This window comes from Pseudomyrmex gracilis, unplaced genomic scaffold, assembly GCF_002006095.1.
Source record: "Pseudomyrmex gracilis isolate BER0280 unplaced genomic scaffold, ASM200609v1 scaffold_228, whole genome shotgun sequence".
NCBI classification, from domain to species: Eukaryota; Metazoa; Arthropoda; class Insecta; order Hymenoptera; family Formicidae; genus Pseudomyrmex; species Pseudomyrmex gracilis.
Genome location: NW_018020812.1, coordinates 116,758 through 137,622, shown reverse-complemented (window position 1 = coordinate 137,622; position 20,865 = coordinate 116,758). Strand labels below are relative to the sequence as shown.

The 20,865-nt window shown below is 32.2% G+C and overlaps 7 protein-coding genes across 10 annotated transcripts in view; 3 read left to right on the top strand and 4 right to left on the bottom strand.

Moving 5' to 3' along the window:
- The window catches only part of LOC109858856 (ankyrin-1-like), a 9,183-nt gene extending 8,209 nt beyond the window's left edge, over window positions 1-974 (top strand). The window contains exons 6-7 of the mRNA XM_020436523.1: window positions 94-528; window positions 913-974. Coding sequence (XP_020292112.1) covers window positions 94-528; window positions 913-974 — 497 coding nt within the window. The remainder of the gene's footprint in view (window positions 1-93; window positions 529-912) is intronic.
- Window positions 975-2,177: 1,203 nt separating this feature from the next.
- LOC109858863 (multidrug resistance-associated protein 4-like) lies at window positions 2,178-10,322 on the top strand. 2 transcript variants are annotated; one of them, XM_020436535.1, is made up of 18 exons: window positions 2,178-3,122; window positions 4,228-4,338; window positions 4,433-4,567; window positions 4,655-4,859; window positions 4,987-5,206; window positions 5,277-5,433; window positions 5,513-5,762; window positions 6,037-6,231; window positions 6,339-6,625; window positions 6,687-6,870; window positions 7,027-7,385; window positions 7,449-7,671; window positions 7,760-7,970; window positions 8,041-8,271; window positions 8,371-8,601; window positions 8,689-8,990; window positions 9,138-9,342; window positions 9,449-9,558. In XM_020436535.1, exons 1-18 carry the CDS (start codon window positions 3,049-3,051, stop codon window positions 9,466-9,468), a joined length of 3,600 nt encoding a protein of 1,199 aa, XP_020292124.1. In that variant the 5' UTR covers window positions 2,178-3,048; the 3' UTR covers window positions 9,469-9,558. The 2 variants fall into 2 exon arrangements, with proteins under 2 accessions (XP_020292124.1, XP_020292123.1); XM_020436534.1 differs by adding an exon at window positions 9,860-10,322 and having other exon boundaries at window positions 2,523-3,122; window positions 9,138-9,785.
- Window positions 10,323-10,328: 6 nt separating this feature from the next.
- Window positions 10,329-11,463, bottom strand: LOC109858866 (DNA replication complex GINS protein SLD5). The gene is made up of 2 exons (XM_020436540.1): window positions 11,135-11,463; window positions 10,329-11,058 (listed from the first exon to the last, which is right to left on the bottom strand). Exons 1-2 carry the CDS (start codon window positions 11,139-11,141, stop codon window positions 10,409-10,411), a joined length of 657 nt encoding a protein of 218 aa, XP_020292129.1. The 5' UTR covers window positions 11,142-11,463; the 3' UTR covers window positions 10,329-10,408.
- A 493-nt stretch (window positions 11,464-11,956) lies between these two features.
- LOC109858865 (rhodopsin) lies at window positions 11,957-14,159 on the top strand. Of its 2 annotated transcripts, none has more exons than XM_020436538.1 (6): window positions 11,957-12,105; window positions 12,381-12,718; window positions 12,811-13,058; window positions 13,164-13,422; window positions 13,501-13,667; window positions 13,798-14,159. In XM_020436538.1, the coding sequence occupies exons 2-6, from the start codon at window positions 12,389-12,391 to the stop codon at window positions 13,925-13,927; spliced, it is 1,134 nt and encodes a 377-aa protein (XP_020292127.1). In that variant the 5' UTR covers window positions 11,957-12,105; window positions 12,381-12,388; the 3' UTR covers window positions 13,928-14,159. The 2 variants fall into 2 exon arrangements, with proteins under 2 accessions (XP_020292127.1, XP_020292128.1); XM_020436539.1 differs by having other exon boundaries at window positions 12,367-12,718.
- A 175-nt stretch (window positions 14,160-14,334) lies between these two features.
- On the bottom strand, window positions 14,335-17,581 carry LOC109858864 (rhodopsin-like). Of its 2 annotated transcripts, none has more exons than XM_020436536.1 (10): window positions 17,494-17,581; window positions 17,123-17,359; window positions 16,819-17,012; window positions 16,500-16,738; window positions 16,113-16,219; window positions 15,931-16,037; window positions 15,696-15,843; window positions 15,493-15,603; window positions 15,225-15,391; window positions 14,335-15,142 (listed from the first exon to the last, which is right to left on the bottom strand). In XM_020436536.1, the coding sequence occupies exons 2-10, from the start codon at window positions 17,207-17,209 to the stop codon at window positions 15,025-15,027; spliced, it is 1,278 nt and encodes a 425-aa protein (XP_020292125.1). In that variant the 5' UTR covers window positions 17,210-17,359; window positions 17,494-17,581; the 3' UTR covers window positions 14,335-15,024. The 2 variants fall into 2 exon arrangements, with proteins under 2 accessions (XP_020292125.1, XP_020292126.1); XM_020436537.1 differs by having other exon boundaries at window positions 17,123-17,351; window positions 17,494-17,524.
- Window positions 17,556-18,981, bottom strand: LOC109858867 (COMM domain-containing protein 2). The gene is made up of 5 exons (XM_020436541.1): window positions 18,534-18,981; window positions 18,372-18,449; window positions 18,201-18,283; window positions 17,935-18,108; window positions 17,556-17,821 (listed from the first exon to the last, which is right to left on the bottom strand). The coding sequence occupies exons 1-5, from the start codon at window positions 18,598-18,600 to the stop codon at window positions 17,615-17,617; spliced, it is 609 nt and encodes a 202-aa protein (XP_020292130.1). The 5' UTR covers window positions 18,601-18,981; the 3' UTR covers window positions 17,556-17,614.
- Window positions 18,982-19,676: 695 nt separating this feature from the next.
- Window positions 19,677-20,505, bottom strand: LOC109858859 (prefoldin subunit 6). The gene is made up of 3 exons (XM_020436528.1): window positions 20,281-20,505; window positions 19,985-20,180; window positions 19,677-19,912 (listed from the first exon to the last, which is right to left on the bottom strand). The coding sequence occupies exons 1-3, from the start codon at window positions 20,342-20,344 to the stop codon at window positions 19,783-19,785; spliced, it is 390 nt and encodes a 129-aa protein (XP_020292117.1). The 5' UTR covers window positions 20,345-20,505; the 3' UTR covers window positions 19,677-19,782.
- Between the last annotated feature and the right edge of the window lie 360 nt (window positions 20,506-20,865).

The window sequence follows — 20,865 nt, the reverse complement described above, 5'->3', positions numbered from 1 at the left end:
TTGTAGCGGAGAAAGGATATTTACAGATTGATGAACATTTCGTAAAAAATGGAGTTTATATTAATTCTACATATATCTTCTCTTTTACACCAGGTGATACCCCACTGTGTCTTGCTGTAAAAAACAGACATTTAAAAGTTGTTATGATGCTGTTAGACAGAGGTGCTAACATTAATTCTATATCATGTAAGGTTGATTATTGTTGTTATCGTGGTTATGATCCAGTTGCTGATTTTCTTATACAGCATATAGTTAAGATGAAAATTGCAAACTTATACGTAAGTGAACAATTAGTAACGATTTCAATGAGTAACGATTATGAAATGAGATTATTACGGGATTCGTATGAAGTAGAAGTATTATTCATGAAGTATAAGAAAATTAGTAATTCTAACATTTCATTTTATGATATCTTGATAAAAGATACAAATCTATTAGCAATATATATGAGAAATGAAAATGTAGTGCAGGTTCTAAGATCAGAAGATTATAAAACAAAATTTCCACTATACGCTAGCATGATAAAAAGTAAGTTCAGAAGAGGTATGGAAAGAAAAGAGTTGTTCGAACAAGGCACTAAAATTTTCTATTTTTTCTGTAACTTTCCTGAGCTACCACATGAATGTATTGAACAAATATTTAGTTACCTAAGTGATAACGACGTAAGAATTTTAATAGATACTTGTAAGTCTGTTAGTATCAGTAATCTTAATACTGATATTAATGATGTAACAATTACCTCAAATACATCTAGTGCTATGTGTGTAAGTTAAGGAAGAACGAACTACTTTAAACATGAAATAACATCTATAAAAATTTAAAGATTATTACTTTATTTTATAAATACAGATTACTATCTTATTTTAAAATTATATTTTTGTAAGATTTTATCGTATTTTACTTTTTTTAAAGTTGGTTTTTACGTTTATATTCTCTTGGATATGTTTGCTTATGATGAATCCAAGGAAAACTAGGCTGTTTTATATATCTCACTTTTTCAAACTTTGTGTCAGATTTTATAACATTTGTACAACGAAAAATTTATACACATTAATCCGATAATACTCTTTCATTGAACAGAGTGTAACACGTGTAATTGCTTTTATTAATTTAAAAAATAAAATTAGATTGGAAAACTTTGAATCAATTTTTGTTTTTATCACAGATATATGTATGTATTTTCCTTATATATAGTTTTTTAAATATATTAACAATAACATACCTACAGAAAAGAAAGAACTGCGCTGTGTACGGTGTATAAACGATGCATAATCCAACTATGTTTTAAATTAAGTTATACAATGATTTATTCTATCTGTAATATTTCATCGATATCCGAATCCAAATCAGAATACTTGAATTTATTTTCACGAGGAGCAATATTATTATCTTTCAGAGTTCGCGGAGCGAGTTGTGGGAGTGCACTATCCGAAGGTTTTGGACTGATAAATTTATATACATGAGTTTCCGAGATATGAGAATTCATCGATTGATTACTCAAATTATAGTTTAAATCTTGAGAGCTTGAAGTAGATCGAAAGATGGTTTCAACTGATCCTACTGGTGGTTTCCTTGCTATACTCAGCTGGAAAAAGTTCATATGTGTGTGTGTGTGTAAACAACAATAGAACAGACCTAATATTTTTTTCACTAAGTTTCTTACGATATTTTCACACATAAAAAAACAAAATACGAGATGGCAATTTACCTGTTCCTGTATTTTCTTTGATATTTCTGTGATTTCGTCGCTTTGTGAAGTTTTTAAGACAATGTTACCCGTGCTCACAAAGTGTCACTTTTCTGCGACATCGCCTCTCCGACGGGACTCGGAGAAAGCCCTCCACTCCTCAGCGCTGTACTATTCGTGCAAGTATCAGTGCCCGTTATTATTCTGTAAATAGCAAAGTGGTGTATGGGCGTACGTTCGAACTCAAAATTACAAAAAACGCAATTGTTTGAGTGCAATTATCGTCGACATAAATCGTTGCGTAGCGCACAACGCTCTCCCCACTCTGCCCACTATTCCACCCCTATGTGCAGACCGCGGACCTTTCTCTCATTGAAGACAGTATATATTTCGAAGAAGAACAGTAGACAGTATATATATTTTTTTTTTATGGTTTTAATACAAAAAAAAAAAACACAGAAGCCAAACGTAAAAAAATAAAAAATTTTACATTTTTCTACCAGTTTAGTAGAGTCATGTTTCTCTGCATTGAATCATTTTTGCTATCAGATTATTTCTGGTATTATCACAGAAAAGAAAATATGCGCGTCAGTAGAGCAATCAGATCAAACGTTAGAACGTTATATAACACGTCGAAAAAAAAAAAAACAAGTTATATATATATATCATGTAAAAGCTAGCTCTTTAATATCTCGCGACCATCTTGAATTCTATGACGTCAGAAGCAGGAAAACTTGCCAGTTTCATGCGCGTTTTGTGAAAAATAAGAATATTTCTGTATGAACGCACGTGTACTCGGTAGAAATACTCGTAAAACGTACCGGACACGATTTTTTTTTCAACACGAAATCATAGCAATGTGTGACACGCTACGAAAACTTCATATTTTTCGATTCAAATTTGTTAATATGATTTCGCATTGAATAAAAAAAACCGTCCGGCATATATTTTACGAATGTAATCTATATTGATTCTACATGCGTTTTTTTGCACAAAAAAATATATGTTTATTTCTTTATAAATAAACAAATAGTTCCGCGCAAAATTTTGGCAATTTTTCTCGTGATTTTCTTCGTTTCCACAAAACGGAGGATCGAGAAATCTTAATTAATTATTGTTCAACGCGCGAGAGTTTATTGTCATCACTATATAGTATTCATGGTCATAAATCTTGATCATTCCCACGGCCGTTACGAGGTCCTTTCGATTGTACGCCATGAGTGATGTGTGTGTTCATATGTGTGTCTTGTATATAATTGCACAGCACGTGTTATTCACGAGCACGCCACAAGACAAGTTGGTGGCGGGATTGTTCGAATGGGCCGTTTGCAAATCACGGTAATTACGTCATAGTCCGAACAATGGAGGCCACGAGAAAATTTGACAATCCGCATCCACAAACGTCCGCAAATTCCATCAATAAATTGTTCTTTTGGTAAGTGTCAAGCGAGAGCTATTTCATAAGAGTATCTTCCGAGTGAGATTAATTGCACGCAATTGTATAAATATGTATAACATGCATATAGATATGTATTACATACTTTCAACAGATGTTCAAGAGATAAATATTCTTTGGATATTTCAATATTCAAAGTGGATATTCATGAGATATTTTTTGGATATCGATGTGCTCTGTACGGGACATACTCACATGTGTTGCTGTGACAACGATGATATGCACGTGTTTTTCAATTTTTCAAATCGCGAGTTAATAAGAAGAGATAAGATTTCGTCGATTTTTACGCGATTTTCAGAAACTTGTCACAATTTGCGAATATAAATGATACACTTCAAAGTCCGCGCACGTATTTTAACTCTTTGAATTCTGTTATTCAATTTTATATAGGATCAGTCTCATCAATTCTTGTTAACTTAACTTTAAACCACTTGATTTAAAAATATACCAACTATAAAACTATACAGCTTCTAAGATTTTAGGTTAAGATCAACTAGTTTTAAGTTGGCAATATTTAACTGATCAGTTAAGTTAACCGGAATTAGATTGGCTTTTAATGGGACAGATGATAGAGATTCTAGAGTTTGAAGCATTAAATTTGAGCAATATATAAAGATCTCATTAAAAAGACTAAAAAAGCAAGTAATGCGTTATATAAATTGCAAAAATTACTGTTATGTAATTACAATCAAATGATAACACATTTTAGATTTATCTTTAGTTTGTATTTAAAAAGTCAAATGATAAGTGTAAAATTTCTTATCTTTTATTTTTTATCTTATCTTTATATATATATGTATATGTATATATATTTGTATGACAAATTACATTCAGAAAACTCAGTTACACAACAGTCAAGAGATTACTTATAATAGGACTATTTTCTTAAAACTAATTTATACTATCTAATTATACTAAAAGTATAAAAGTATTATTGCATTTTCTGAATGTAATTGTGTATGTTAAAATGCACAATTCTCTCTTGCTATATGATTATATATTATATTTTATCAAAGTTGAATTAGCATACACAAATACATTCTTGCATAAACTTAAAATTTACTATTTTGTCACATTTGTTCAGCTGGTTAGTGGACATATTCTGGCATAAGAAAGATCACGACTTAGAATTAAAAGATGTTTATAATATTCTACCAGATGATGGCAGTGAATGGTTGGGAAATCAACTGGAGCAGTAAATACTTTTGTTATATTAAAAATTCACGAAAGCTTAATGTTAACAAATCATTAACACTTGCTATTTTTCTGAATATGTGGATATTCTTCAGACATTGGAAAAATGAGCTACATGCAGCCCAGAAAAATGGCAGACAGCCAAAATTTGTCAAAGCTTTGATAAAAGTCTTTTTTTGGGAATGTCTCTATTATGGAGGATGGATTTTCTTTGTGACTGTCATTTTAAGGTGACTAGATATTATCATGCTTAGAATAAGAAATTGTTATGTTATTCTCTGTTAAAACTGTTTCTTACTGTTAATCACTATAAATAGAGTTATACAACCATACATTCTACGTCTATTAATTTGGCACTTTGATCCAAGAGCAACATCCACTCAAATTGAAGCATATCTCTATGCAACTGGTGTGATAATTGTAGGATTATTGATATGTTTTTGTTATCATCATTCCAATTTAGCCTTGGACGAGATTGGAATGAGAGTGAAGATAGCAATTTCTTCTTTAATTTATAGAAAGGTAATTTCTAGGAAATTTAAATTTAATGTTCTGTTTCACGTTGTTTAAAAGAAATTATTTGTCTCTGCTGTTCATCGTATAAAAAGTATTATAACTTGTGTACATTTTTATTATTGCATTGTTTTAGATATTACACTTATCCAAGTCTTCAGACACCACACCAAGTAAAATTATTACATTGTTGTCAAAAGATTTGTCGCAATTTGATCGATTATTCGAAGTAGTGCATTATATCTGGATTATGCCTATACAAGTAGTTGTGGTTGCCTATTTGGGATGGGAAAATATTGGCTATCCTGTATGGATCGGCATAATTTTCTTATTGATTCAAACTATCCCTATTAATGGTACATTAAAATCGTCACAAATAACATATACGTATCCAATATATAACTGAGTTTGTATATTCTTTCGCAGTATACATAATGAAGTGGATGAAAAAAATGCGTTTGGAAATATCAAAGAGAACCGAGGAGAGAGTTCGCTTAATGTCCGAGATTGTGAGTGGCATACAAGTTATCAAAATGTATACTTGGGAGAAGCCGTTTCAGGAACTGGTTGATCGTGCAAGAAAGTTTGTATACTTGTATATTTCATTCTTGGCATTATAATTGAGAAATTTAATTTATAATAAGCACTTTATTCTTTTCAAGATATGAAATCGACATTCTTACATTAACATCTTATAAAAAAGGGATGACCATAGCCACATATATTTATACAGAGAGAACAACATTGTTTCTTACAGTTCTTACTTGTGTACTTAATGACTATTCTATATCAGCTGATAATGTATTCTCAATGGCACTGTACTTCAATATTCTTCAACTTGTTACAGCAATATACTTTCCTATAGCTTTAGAATTAATTTCTGAAACAAAAGCGTCCATAAAGAGAATTGAGGTGAGAGAATAACTACGTGTATTATAGCAGATATTTTTTTTCTTAGCAGGTATTTTTCTTCAAAATATATATCGTGTGCTCTTTTCTTTCTTCTATCTGTATAGTTATCTGCAATGACACAGGACCTCAAAGTCGGCTCATTTTGTTGTCTGTTCTTATTCTTTTTTTAATATTATTCCTACAAGTAACTTTTTATATTTTTAATATTAACATAATTTTACATAATGTAATAATTATAAAACAATAGAGCTCTCTCTTATTATTATTATTACAGGAAGTTTTATTACTGGATGAAAATGTTTCATCGGTACAAGCTTTATTGTCCACTGACAATACAAGTATTTCAATGAAAAATGTTAATGCTTCATGGGGGACAGATGTGGAAACTGTACATGCGTTACATAATATTAACTTTCAACAAAAAACCGGACAACTTTACGCTATCGTTGGTTCTGTTGGCGCGGGAAAAGTATATATATTTTTTTAGATAAAAAATTGCAATAAAATATGTAAGAGGACAAAAATTATATAAAAGTTTAGAAATGTTTGCTTAAAAACAATTTTTTTATTTTTCAGAGTTCTTTAATTCAAGCTATTTTGGGCGAATTAAAAATATCGTCTGGTCAAATTTTTACAAATGGCAAAATATCGTATGCTAGTCAAGAATCTTGGCTGTTTTCAGGCACGGTGCAAAATAATATCTTATTTGATTTGCCTTTTAATAAAACTAAGTATCAAACAGTGATAGAAGTCTGTGCTCTTAAAAAAGATTTCGAAACTCTTCCGCAACAAGATCAGACATTGGTCGGTGACAGAGGTACGGCTCTTAGCGGCGGACAACGTGCAAGAGTTAATTTAGCAAGGTAAATTTGCACTCAACAGCAAATATTTTATAAATTGCGTAATGACATTTCTTATTTACAGAGCTGTGTATAGAAACGCCGATATTTATCTTCTTGATGACCCTTTATCAGCTGTTGATACTCACGTTGCCAAACATATATTTGATAACTGCATAAGCGGATACTTGAAAAATAAAACAAGGATACTTGTGACTCATCAGTTACAGTATTTAAAACAATGCGACTATATCATACTTCTGAATAAAGTATGTAAAACACAACTAGATATTATGTAAAAAAAAAACTGCTTTTAAGATAAGATAAGATTTGTTAATTATCAAATATTTATGAGAATGCAAATAAGCAATGTGTAACATGCAATAGAATGTTAAATATTTTATTTATGCTTGTTTTAAAAAAAGGGACAAATTGAAAATCATGGTACATTCAAAACTCTTCAAGAAAAACAGGTAAACTTTTTGGAAATACTTGCGAAAAATGAAGAGACGAAAGAAACAAACGAATCACCAAAAAGGGATACAAGTCCTACAAACGATACAGGTTTCAATTTAGCATCCGACACAGCTAATGATTCTAGCGATGAAGAAGAAGTGGAACCTGAAGAAACTGAAGAATTTCTGGCTAAAGGAAGCATATCGAAGTCACTTTATTGGAAGTATATTCGTAGCGGCGCCTCAATCATTATGATCGTTGTTCTCCTGCTCTTTCTGGTTTTGGGACAAATCGGAAGCAGCGGTTGCGACTACTGGATCAGTTATTGGTAAGTTATATAAAAAACACAAATCTAACCGCCGTGCACAAAATGTAATCGTACAATATACAGGACGAGACAAAAAGAGATGTATATTAAGGATGTATGTGACCGGTACAATATTTTTACTCTCGCCGCAAACAATTTCACAACTTTTTCTTCCACACCAATATCTGTTGGACAAATAAACAATACATTAAAGACGAATGAAGAACTTGCTGAAATTTTAGAGAATTGTCAAAGTAACATATTCAACTATACTGCATTGTCACACAACTTTACTTCCGAAAACGTCGTTAGTATTTCTTATTTTTTTAAATATTATTATTAGTATCCACTTAATCTTGTATAATCTTAAAAGATTTTTTGTTTTGACTGCTTAGAACAAACTCATAGATAAAGATTTACATTATCTCGACACAAATACAATGTTGTGGGTTTACGGAGCTTTTATTAGTGCCAGCATTGTGTTCACAACACTGCGAAATCTAACATTTTACAAGATATGTATGAACGCTAGCAAAAACTTACATAATTTTATGTTCTCATCCGTACTTAAAGTCCCGATGTCATTTTTTAATAAAAATCCGTCCGGTAAGTCTATCGAGATAAAATACAAAATCGTTATTGCGTAAGACACGAAATATAAATCACGCTTTTTCAGGTCGAATTTTAAATCGTTTCTCAAAGGATATTGGCACGGTAGATGAATATTTACCTCGATGTGCACTAGAAGTTATTCAGATAGCCGTGGTAATGATAGGGATTATGCTGCAAGTACTTATTATCAATCATTGGGTCATAATTCCTATACTCATCGTGAGTGTTTTATACAACGTAATAAGAACAATTTATACTCCAAAAGCAGAAAATCTAAAACGATTGGAAGGAAACGGTAAAAGTTTTTCACATGTAATTTATATTATTTATATTTTTTTTTTATCTATTATTTCTTCGCGTGTTCTTCAACTTTGATACTTATTTAAATCTACAGCAAAAAGTCCCGTCTTCTCGCATATTAATTCAACATGGTCCGGTCTAGCAACAATACGATCTGCTGATGTTCAAGAGATAGTTCGCAAACAATTTGACGAACATCAGGATTTGCATACTCGTACTTGCTCACTAATTATCTCAACCAAGCACGCGTTTGGTTGTGCGCTCGATATAGTAACTCTTATTTTCGTTGCCTTTGTCACGCTTAGTTTTGTTGCACTGGATGACGGTAAATCATCTTCGTTTACAATTACTCTAATTAATACATATACTTAGTGAAAAAGAAATAAATATTGACTTCGATTCTTTTTTTCAGGAAACACTTTTGCCGGAAATGTTGGCTTAGCTGTTTCTCAGATACTTATTTTATGCGGTATGGTGCAACATGGAATGATACAAATGGCTGAGGTAATGACACAAATGACAAGTGTAGAGAGAATAATGCAATATACCGAGTTAGAAAAAGAAGGCCCATTCGAAAGCAACAGTATTGATAAACCGTTGAGCGATTGGCCTTCCAAAGGAGAAATTCGATTTGATCAAGTTTCTCTTCGATATTCCAATTCGGAACCGCCCGTTCTCAAATCTCTGAGTTTCGTTATAGAACCTGGAATGAAGGTAGTTACAAATTGCCATTATAATATTCAATATCATATTAATTGTAAAACAATCAAAAAGAAGTCCTTGTCCGTTGAAATAGTTCCAAATCTAATTGTTTTAATTAGTTCATTCACGATTTATTCTAAACGTTAAATAATTTTTCAGATTGGAATAGTGGGTCGCACTGGTGCTGGAAAATCGTCTTTGATCTCCGCCTTGTTCCGCATGACACACTTTGACGGAACAATTTATATTGACAATCTAAGCACAAAAAAGATTGGCCTTCACGATTTGAGAAAAAAGATCTCCATAATACCGCAGGAACCGGTACTGTTTTCTGGTACACTTCGGGAAAATCTCGATCCCTTTTGTAAGTTTAATGACAACGATCTGTGGACCGTCCTGGAAGAAGTCGAATTGAAGAATGCGGTAACCGATCTGAGTCATCAAGTGGTACAGGGCGGTTCTAATTTCAGCGTCGGACAACGACAGTTAATTTGTCTGGCACGCGCAAGTTTGCAGAACAATAAGATTCTTGTGTTGGACGAAGCCACTGCTAACGTGGATCTTACAACAGACGCGCTCATACAAGCTACAATTCGAAAGAAATTCCAAGCATGCACAGTACTTACAATAGCGCATAGATTGAATACGATAATGGATAGCGATAAGGTGTTGATAATGCATCAAGGTCAAGTACTTGAGTTCAATCATCCTTATATTCTATTGCAAAACGAACAAAGTTACTTTAGTAGCATGGTAAAAGAAACCGGACAAGTTATGTCTGAACAGCTTAAGCAACATGCCAAAGAGGTAAATTAATTTCTACTATTATATATTGTCAAATTTAAGTATTTCTATATGTGTGACATATATTTCATTTTTAGGCCTATGAACAAAAGCACAAGTTCATGTGAGATTTTTTACTCAAGTATCAGTGATATATGATGATTATATTAATTAATATCAATGCCACAACTTGCCAACAATATTAGACACTTTTCTACTTATTACAAAGAATTTTTTAATAATGAAGATTTAAGTAATTTTAGATCTCACTTTCATTATATATAAACTGTATACTCTTATTTTTTTACATATGTATATTGTGCAACAATGTCTTATTAAGTGCTCATATTAATCTTGTTGTACCTAATGAATGTATGTTTGGTATAATGTTTTTTAACGTGATATTACCGTAAGATACTCAAAGAAAGTTATAATCGAACAATAACAATACTTGTGATTTTATAAAAGAAGATATTACATCATGAAAATAAATTGGGAGACGATCAAATGTTTTTTTTTTCTTAAATTCTTATTGTAATTGTTATATATATCACATAAATAAAAAAATATATATTGTTTAACAATTATTTAAATTATACATTCTCTCTCTTACCCTTTCCACTTTGTGTTTCTTTCTTCTGAAAATATCAAATCAATTGTACTACACCAGTTTTTACTAAATCCGCTACAGCACTGTACTGAATAATATGCTGCGAACCTTCCTCAAAGTCTATCTCCTCATTTTGTGTACCGGGTAGAACTATGCCTGTGACTTTTTGATTAGCACGCAGAAATACATAAGCTTGCATGTTAGGTTTAATAGTCAACTTGTCCACCTCAAAACGTTGAACACTAGGTGGAAAATGTTGCAGTGCTAACGTTGTGAAGAGCGTTTCCATATTGGCGAGGTATTCCTTGGCAAAACGCAATTCACTTGGCGTTAAGTATGCTTCTTCTGGATTCCTGTTAGCTTCCTCCGACAGGATGTGAACGGTATACTGTTCTATCTTTTCTAGACGTGTTCGCAGATAGCTACTGATTATGTACTTTATCCGATCGAGCTCCATACGGTGAACTTGCACTCGCAAATCATTCTTGTCTAACCTCTTGATATTCTCCTCCATGTGCGTGATTTGCTGCAACATACAGTCCACGAGGTCAAACTGATGCGGCAGAATTTCTGGGGCGAATCTCTCGTTCATCCAAGCATTTTCGATCTCTTGCAACGCCGACTGAGCTGTCAATTCTCCAACGCCGTCTCCGTCATCCACCAAATCCTCGAGATTCTCTTCTACGACTATACGTTATGATGACGGTTAAAAATTAAACGTTTCAGAAGAAACGTAAGATTTTCTTCAAAAAATTGTATGTACCTGACATGTTGATCTTCTTTGAAAGTGTTTGTGTTGTTATAAATCATTACACACAGTTGTAACTATTACATATTTATCACATCCGACAATGTCAACTACAACCGCCCAAATTCAAGAGCCATTTTGAATCGCTTTAAATTTCCCTCAAGACGAAACACATGTTCATCTCGACATATTCATTTTGCGTATCGATATTTACTATCGATTTTATTTGAATTTGTGAACGATGCTTTTTCCGTGCTTTAGATTATATATGCGAATCGACTAATTGTGATTTGGAGATCAAAGAATTGTCAAATTCTTACGCCGAATAAAAGATTAAATATTAGAATAATTATACTGTGCAAAAAAAAAAAAAAAACAATAACATACATATAAATATCTAAATTTAATTTTAAAAAGTAATATATTTTTTATGTAATAAACTAATGTTGCTTTATTTTTTTTTTGAAAAATATGTTATACTATAATAATATAATGTGTATGATTAAACAAAACATAATTAATACAGTATCTTATATTTTGTTAAAACACTAAAACAGAGAAATTTCTTTTAAAGCATTTAACTTTACAATAATTTCTATAAGCAACTGATTAGTAGTCTCTCAACAGTACGCCAAACATCTTCGGCAGTTCTCGGCGTTCTATTTTTGTTGTACCTACGTAAGGTTTCTGTGTACTATACTCAAGGTACTCTCAAGGTATTCCCAAATCCCATGTAATTTAATAGAGGACTTCTTAAGACTGTTTGGCGACTTAGAAAGACGTTGTCTATAACGAGGAAGACGTAGGATCAATGGATATTTAAACGCGACTCACCGTTGCGGCCAACCCCGAGCCACATCCGACAGTGGTCCGAACAGAGAACTCTTCCTGCTTCACGGAAAGACCCACGACGGCAATAGCAATTCAGCGGTGTATTTGGATTAATTCATCCGCCACGATTTTCTCCAAATAGCAACGCAAAGCAGGTAGGCGATGTGGAAAAAGCTACGTCTACTTCGTATATCTTGCGATAGTTATCTACATTTATACATAAAAATATGAGAATTAAAATAAAATATGTGAAAAAAAATCTCTTTTATACATTAAATATATAATTCTCGTTGTTTCATTTCACATTGTAATATTTTTAAATAATTAATGAATATAACAGCGCGGAAAACATTTTTCATTTTATCATCGGAATAAATGAGTAAAGTGTTAAAACATTCTATTTCTTGTGTAAAAAGAAATTCTCTTATAGAACCAACCATGTCTTTCGCATCTGGACCGAGCCATGCAGCCTACCAATGGGCGGCACAAGGGAGTGGATTTGGTAATCAGACGGTGGCAGACAAAGTACCACCGGATATGCTCCACCTGATTGATCCTCACTGGTATCAATTCCCACCAATGAATCCTTTGTGGCACGCGCTTCTCGGCTTTGTCATCGGCGTTCTCGGTGTAATATCTTTCATCGGTAACGGCATGGTTGTTTACATATTCACCAGCACCAAGAGTCTCCGCACCCCGAGCAACTTGCTCGTCATCAATCTTGCTCTCTCTGATTTCTGCATGATGCTGTGCCTGTCACCGCCTATGGTGTGTATGAAAAGTTCTAAAGGAAGAAAACACATTCGACGCGATAGATAGACAGCGATATCTGTATATATTTTACTGAATGATGTGTGCAGGTGATCAGTTGCTATTACGAAACGTGGGTGCTAGGACCCTTGTTCTGTGAATTGTACGCTTTCGCGGGTTCCCTGTTCGGATGTGGCTCCATTTGGACGATGACGATGATCGCATTCGACAGGTACAATGTAATCGTCAAAGGATTGTCGGCTAAACCAATGACCATAAATAGCGCGCTTCTTCGCATATTCGGCATCTGGCTATTCTCGTTGGGTTGGACACTCCCTCCGATGTTTGGATGGAATCGGTAAAACATGAATTTCTTCTGCAAAAAAAAAAAAACAAATTTATTCAAATACAAATATATTATATATACATATTTTAATACAAAAAACTTTCTCATTTTTTACAGTTACGTGCCGGAGGGCAACATGACCGCATGCGGTACCGACTACTTGAACAAAGATTGGTTCTCTAGATCGTACATTTTAGTCTACAGCTTCTTTTGCTACTTCCTGCCGTTGTTCCTCATCATCTACAGCTACTTCTTTATCATCAAGGCTGTCGCAGCCCACGAAAAGAACATGCGGGAGCAAGCGAAGAAGATGAATGTCGCTTCTCTACGATCAGCCGAGAATCAGAGCACTAGCGCCGAATGTAAACTGGCGAAGGCAAGATTCCTACATAAGAAATTTCGACCTAATAAATTTAGATTTATACAACGATCCTAACTTTACTATAAATTACAGGTAGCTTTGATGACCATCTCTCTGTGGTTCATGGCGTGGACTCCGTATCTGGTCATCAATTATTCGGGCATCTTTGAAACAGTTAAGATCAGCCCTCTCTTCACGATCTGGGGCTCTGTCTTCGCGAAAGCGAATGCTGTATACAATCCCATCGTGTACGGCATCAGGTCGGTTGATAAGTTTTTTTTTTTTTAACAAACATACATATAAACCACAGTTTTTACAAACAGAATAATAAATCTAATTATTTCATGATATGTGTGTAATATTAATCTTTCCTTTTTTTTTTGTTTTTAGCCATCCCAAATATCGAGCTGTTCTCTTCCAAAAGTTCCCATCTCTAGCGTGTGCTTCCGAGCCGGCGCATGGCGCGGACACGCAATCCACAACTACCACAGTTGCAGATAGTGAAAAATCTGCTGCATAAAATAACGACGCTACATACATCGATTTTTGGACAACACAAACAAAAACTTCGCAACGCTATGAAAATAGCATTATATTCTCGTCACACAAAGGAAATCGCGCGTCATCAAATATGCGTTGTAAATAAATGCGATAAATAAACGCGTGCAAGAAACACATCAGTACACGTGATATGTAACGAGAATATTGTTTGACCGTGATAGTAAATTATTAAAAAACATGTCGCAATTAAACTGTGTGTGTGTGTGTGCATGTGTGTGGACCAAGCAAGCACTCATTTGAACAGAGCCAATATGCGAAGAATTTCCAATATTGTAAAAGTAAAACAGTTTAGTTTGTAACTCATTCTATGGTTCGGCCGCACCATAAAGCAAATTTTTCAAAAACTTCATAGCGCAGTTTATAAAATTTTTTTTTTATCGTCTCTCAATGCAACAAAATACATTTTACTATTTTGGAATTAACAAGCATTGGCTGTACAATATTGCTGAAAAAGTTACATCGCTAACAAAAGATATGATAAATTAATATACATACATATGTCTGTAATTACTATTTTATAGAACTAAATATAAATTCTCTGCAGGCAAAAATATATAAGGGAGTTTTAATTGAACCATGACAAAATTCGGTGAATATGAATCTCTGTATTATTATCATTTAACACATTTTTTTGTTATATTACATACATATATACTTTAAGATCAATTTTTCTAAACTCAAATAAGTCAAAATAATTTTTTTTTTTTGCTTTTTTTGAATAACATTCTTCTGGATATATATTAGTGCACTCTATCACTCATTTTTGCAAAGGTAATATTTAACACTTACAGTAACAAGAAAAACAGAAGAGCAAACATAAAAACTGAAAGAATGACGTATAAAGTAAGACTTTTAGTTTCCTCAAAATTCCGTGTACGTAGCTGTTACACAATTGGCTATCTACAACAGCTATTGAAGCTTTACAGATTACAAATTTTCATGTTATTTGGAAATTTATTACATGATGCACTGATTCGTTCACGTATATTCCGAATATATTCGTTCTAACTGAATTATATCACAATGTTTCAAATTTATAATTTATAATGAGAAAAACTACGCTGCTGTCGAAATAGAAGTTGTTTCCGCTACGGCTTTTGCAGCAGGCTTTTCAGTGGAACCACATACAAGGCAGGGTAGCTTCTCTTTTAGCGCTGCTCTGTATTTCGGATGACTGTGACATGTGAAAAAAATGAATAAAAAGAATAAAAGTATTAATATATACATACACATATATACAATATGTAAAAACTTACCTAATTCCATAAACAATTGGATTATATATAGCATTTGCTTTTGCAAAGAGAGATCCCCAAATGGTAAAAAGAGGACTGATAGTAGCAATACCGAAAACACCAGTATAATTGATGACCAAGTACGGTGTCCATGCCATGAACCACAAAGAAATGGTCATCAAGGCTACCTATAACCAAAAAAATCATAGAAATGAATACGCAAGCATTATTAGTTTATTTTCTTTTCTGCATTTTAACAGAATAATTAGTGTAACTTTTTTTCTCTCACCTTCGCCAGCTTTGCTTCTGCGCTCACATTTTGATTGTCTCCCGATCTTAAAGATTGGACATTCATTTTCTTTGCCTGTTCCCTCATTGCTTTCTCATGCGTAGCTACTGCCTGTTTTTAAAAATGTGGTTTTAAAACTCCATTTTTTTTAGATCGAACGCAATGTTTCTTTTAACATCTTTCTGTAACACACACACACTTACCGACACGATAAAGTAATAGCTGTAAATGATAGTGAAAAGTGGAATATAATATACAAACACTGAGTACACTAAGATGTACGACTTGGAACTCCACTCTTTAGTGAGATAATCCGTACCACAGGCGGTCATATTGCCTTCAGGTACATATCTATAATTATCATATCATAAAGTTGAGACTACAATTTAAAATGTGCGATTCATGTATTTTTTATCACATTTAATTTTAGTCTGTTACCTGTTCCATCCCACCATTGGAAAAATTGTCCATAACAAGGCAAACAGCCAGATTATTAAAATTTCAAGTAGAGCTTTTTTAATAGTGAGTGGGTTGCCAGCCATACCCTAAAAATATACTTAATTTCTATTCTTATATTTAACATATCGCTATATAAAAACGAAAAAAAATTAGATATATACCTTTACTATAACATTATATCGATCTGAAGCAATAGCAGTCATGGTCCAAATTGAGGCACATCCACATAGAGAACCAACCATGGCGTATACATCGCACATCAACGGTCCTTAATAAAACAGAAATGTATATAAAATAAATTTATTAATTTATATATTTTAATATAAATAAAACATTTGTCAACTAACTACACACACATATGTTAAACTTAAAAAAGAACGCATTACAATATGTAGCATATATTTTATATAAATTTTAGAATTGTTCTTTAATTACACGTTAAAAATATATTTTGCATGTACATCTAGCATATGGCTTTCAAAGTCCTATTTTTTAGTTTATAGAACCGTATATTTCGTTGTATATACATTAAGATTTTTTTGTATTACCTAACACCCAGGTCTCGTAGTAGCAGTTTATTACCATAGGAGGTGACTGAATCATCATCATGATGAAGTCCGAGAAAGCCAGATTTATTACTAATAGATTGCTTGGTGTTCTTAGGGAAGGTGTCATCAGAAAAATATACACTACAACACCATTGCCAGTCCATCCCATAAATCCTAACACAATCATTACAAGGCCAAGAATTTTGTGCCACAATGGATCCATTGGTGGAAACTGATACCTGCAATTTAAAGATTTCATGTCTCCAATGATGTTCTAAAAAAGGACACAAGAATATTAATTAACAAGATTAAAAATAACCAATGTGGATCGACTAAATGCAGCATGTCTGGAGGTACTTTATTTACTACAGTTTGATTAGTAAAACTCATGATCTGTCGCATAGCTTGAGGTTCTTTAATTGTTGTTAACACATCAAGTACCAAGGTGGAATGTCCGGGTAAAACGATCGAAGTTAAATTTTCGATACCTAATGTAATGAGAGACTCCATTTTCTGCAAGAGATTAAAGGGTAACTGATAATAATTTTATAATGTGCAAACAGGTATAAATTATAATTTATTATAAATTTAAAAGTGACAAAATTAAGAGTAATTACTACGTACTTTTTAACGTTTAAATTGTTTGAAGTATAATTGCTTCTGCTGGATTCTGAGTTTAAGGTAATAGAAATCTTCAATTTGTAAAACATCAATACTCTGTTGTACGGAATATCCTGTAATGGTACTGTATCACGCCAATGGACAGTACAAGCGCGAGAAGAGCAATCTCCTTTTATATATCTTCATGAAGATATCCAATAAAATTATCCAATTACATATGCAGATAGAAACCTACAAATCTGACGACTGTCTTAGTATTGAATATGCCTTTCACGCACATAACACATGTGATTACTGTCAGTTAGTATTTAAGATCATCTGACAAAAATGAGACTTTACAGATGCTAATATAAAGAAATGTGATTTAAATTACCAGATTAAATTTATCCAGCAGTTCTTACAAACTATATCTCTATTTAATCTTTGACATCTGTGTGTTTTTATATTATAGTATTTATTGCATCAAATATACAAGTACAAATCATTTTACTGTCTCATTTTACTGCTCTTGAAATCCTTCGAGTATGTTGACTGCGACTTTCCTGCAAAGCTTCTTCCAACTGTTGAGTTATATGAAGTAAATTTGTAGGATCTGTTTGTAGTAAAACGTGATCAATTTCATCTGGATTGTTAGCATTTTTCAGAGATAAATCTAGAGTGACAAGTGGAGCAACTTGTTTCAAAAGAGATTTTGATGCAGTCTACAACACATAATATAATTCAATTATAGATTTAGAGATATTTGAAGACAGAGAGAGAAAAAGAGAGAGAGATAGATAGAGAGACAGTAAAAAAGTCAAATTCTTTATATCACCTGTACTTCAAATCTCCATTCCATGTCGTGATATTGTGGCTGCTTAAATCCCATATCTTTAAGAGCATTTGAAACTTCATCTTTCTTAATACTATACAACTTACTCAGTATTGCTTCTTTTTCTTCCGTAAAACCTAAAGCAACCACAGAATCTCGGAAATCTTCTGGATTTAACTGTAAAATCCAAAAGTAAACAAAAAGTAAGTAAACAAAATGTGTCATATTATTTAACTTTTCTTTTATATGATCGATTACCAATATTTTACCTTATGTTTACAACTTTCTAGCAAAAGATTAACCAAACCTTCCACTGAATTTTTAATTACATCTAATTCAACATTTAACTTTTCTGAAATAGATAATAAAATATTTGTGTAATCAAAGAAAAGTATAAATATTGTCTGTCAACTGATCAGAGTTGGCAATTAATTACTTACGAGCAGCAGCGTTGTATACTTTAACATTTGGCCCTTTTTGTAGATAATCTAACGCCAATTTGCAGAAATCTTGCAGAACTGCGAGACAAAAATACAATATTTTCAATTTTTTAATTAAATATACGTTGAATAAAATATTACTACACAAAGTTTAATTCGTACCTGTCGGCGATTGTTCGGTTAGAAACAATATATGTTTCTTATGGTCTGGTTTCAAAGTTAATAGCATTGTTGTTGACAAGTGTTAATTACACAAAAATTCTTTGAAATATAATAAACTAAACATAAAAAAAAATGGCTAATTGTGTACAATAACTATTTGATTAATTTCAAGACGGCATATTAGTAAGTATACACGTGAAAAATAAATATCAAGTTAGGAATTATTAAACGAATATCTAAAATATAATTGTTTACTTTGAATGAATTTTAATTCTGCACAAGTACTTTAGAAAAAAATATTTACACATAGACATGTATATATAATTAAAAACTGTGTGATACGTGATATACAAAAATCTACATGTTGCATTGACAGACCGATGCAACATGCGCACGCGCCGAAATAACTCTGCTTATCTCATCCCATCGTGATCCCATCCCATGTTGTTCGAAACTTCCAAGGCTGCGTTAGAGTCCCTATAGTATGAGTCTGGACACAATTAGGAATTTGACAAAACATGGTGTCGGAAATAAAAATAAAATTTATAATAGTAAAATTATGACACAACATGGCTGTTATAAAATAAGTAAAAAAGTAATGTTAAATAATATTTTAAATATTTTTATTTTTATTAAACATTATTTTACTATTAATAATATATATATTTTTATGTGTTTATTGTGTGCATATACTTGTATTTCATTGTATTTTTATATGTGAAATAAAACGTATAATAACAAATTTTTTTTTATATTGTCTTATATTCTATTCTTATAGCCTGAGCACAATAGAGAAAATATTAGGAATAAGAATTAGAAATAAAAGTTAAATGTACTATACAATGACAAAAACTAAAATATAACATAAAAATACAGGAAGTATGTCACGGTTGCATGATATACAGCCTATATTTATATACATTTATATGTTATATTTTATTTTTTTGCATTGTGCATTACATTTAACTTCTGTTTTTAATTTCTATTCCTAATAATTTTTCTATTCAGCTCAACCCTTATATTGAATAATACCGCACGTGAAGTATAAATTTAAGATATCTTATTGATATCGCCATATTTTGTCACAACCAATAAGATTTATATAATGGTCATTTATATAAATAAATGAGAAATATACACAGCTTAGTTGAGGACTTTTTTATGCAAACGCATACACATAATTTATGTATATAAGCACTCATAAGTAGATTTTTATATGAAATATTATAACAATTGTATGTCCATGGTATTATGATTTTGATTGATTTATAGAAGCCTTGATTTGGGTCTGCTGAAATGCTTGTTCCAGTTTATTGAGTGCATCTTTTTGCGTTTCCATTTTCTTCTCATAACTAGCTAATGTATCGTCCACACGTTTCCTGAAAGTTTTTTTTTATCTATAAATCTGAAGTCAACATCAACATACTTAAATTTTAATCGTGCAAACATACAGTTCAGCTTTAATATAATCCATGCGCTTAGAGACATTCTGCTTAGCTTCAGACAGATCTTGTTTTACAAGCACAGGTCCTATTAACTTAAACACATCATTTTCATCCTTTAAGAGATCTAATTCACTCTTTACCATCATGTTCTCATTCAATTGCCCATCTAGCTGTTGCCTTTGGTTAAGCATTTTGCTATACTCTAGAAAAAAATGTGAATAATACATTAAAATATAATAATAAAATATAAACCGGCATATAAAAAAATCTACTGTTAATTCAGAAATTGGGTATTCTTCTACCTTTATGAGTTTGTCTTAATTTATCAACTTCAGACTGTAACTTTTTTTGCATTTCTTCCAGCATGATTATCCAACAGATGTAAATTCTTTCTTACTAAACAAAGAGACTATTGTATATATAATCTTATAGATATTTCACTCAATTTTTTAGCAGTATAAGTTACACCACTTTATAAAAGACAAACATAACCTCTTAAGTTGTCAATATGTAAGACAAGCCATGTTTCTATGCAGTGTAAAGGCCATCGCACATAAAATTACTTAAGGCCGTAAAACGTAGCCGTAAGAAAATTGACCAATAAGAAATTTACGTCCGAAAGTGATGGCGACATAGTATACATTTCTGATTGGTCAATTTTCTTAAGCCTACGTCTTACGGTCTTAAGTAATTTTATGTGTGATGGCCTTAAGAGCCGTCTACAATGGAGAGTTGTAGGCCGTAACAGTAAGAAATTGACAAATCACAATCGATTATTCTTCTGTACTTAATCTGTGATTGGTCAATTTCTTACTATTACGGCCTACAACTCTCCATTGTAGACGGCTCTTTAAAGAGCCGTCTACAAACGGCTCTTAAACGGTAAC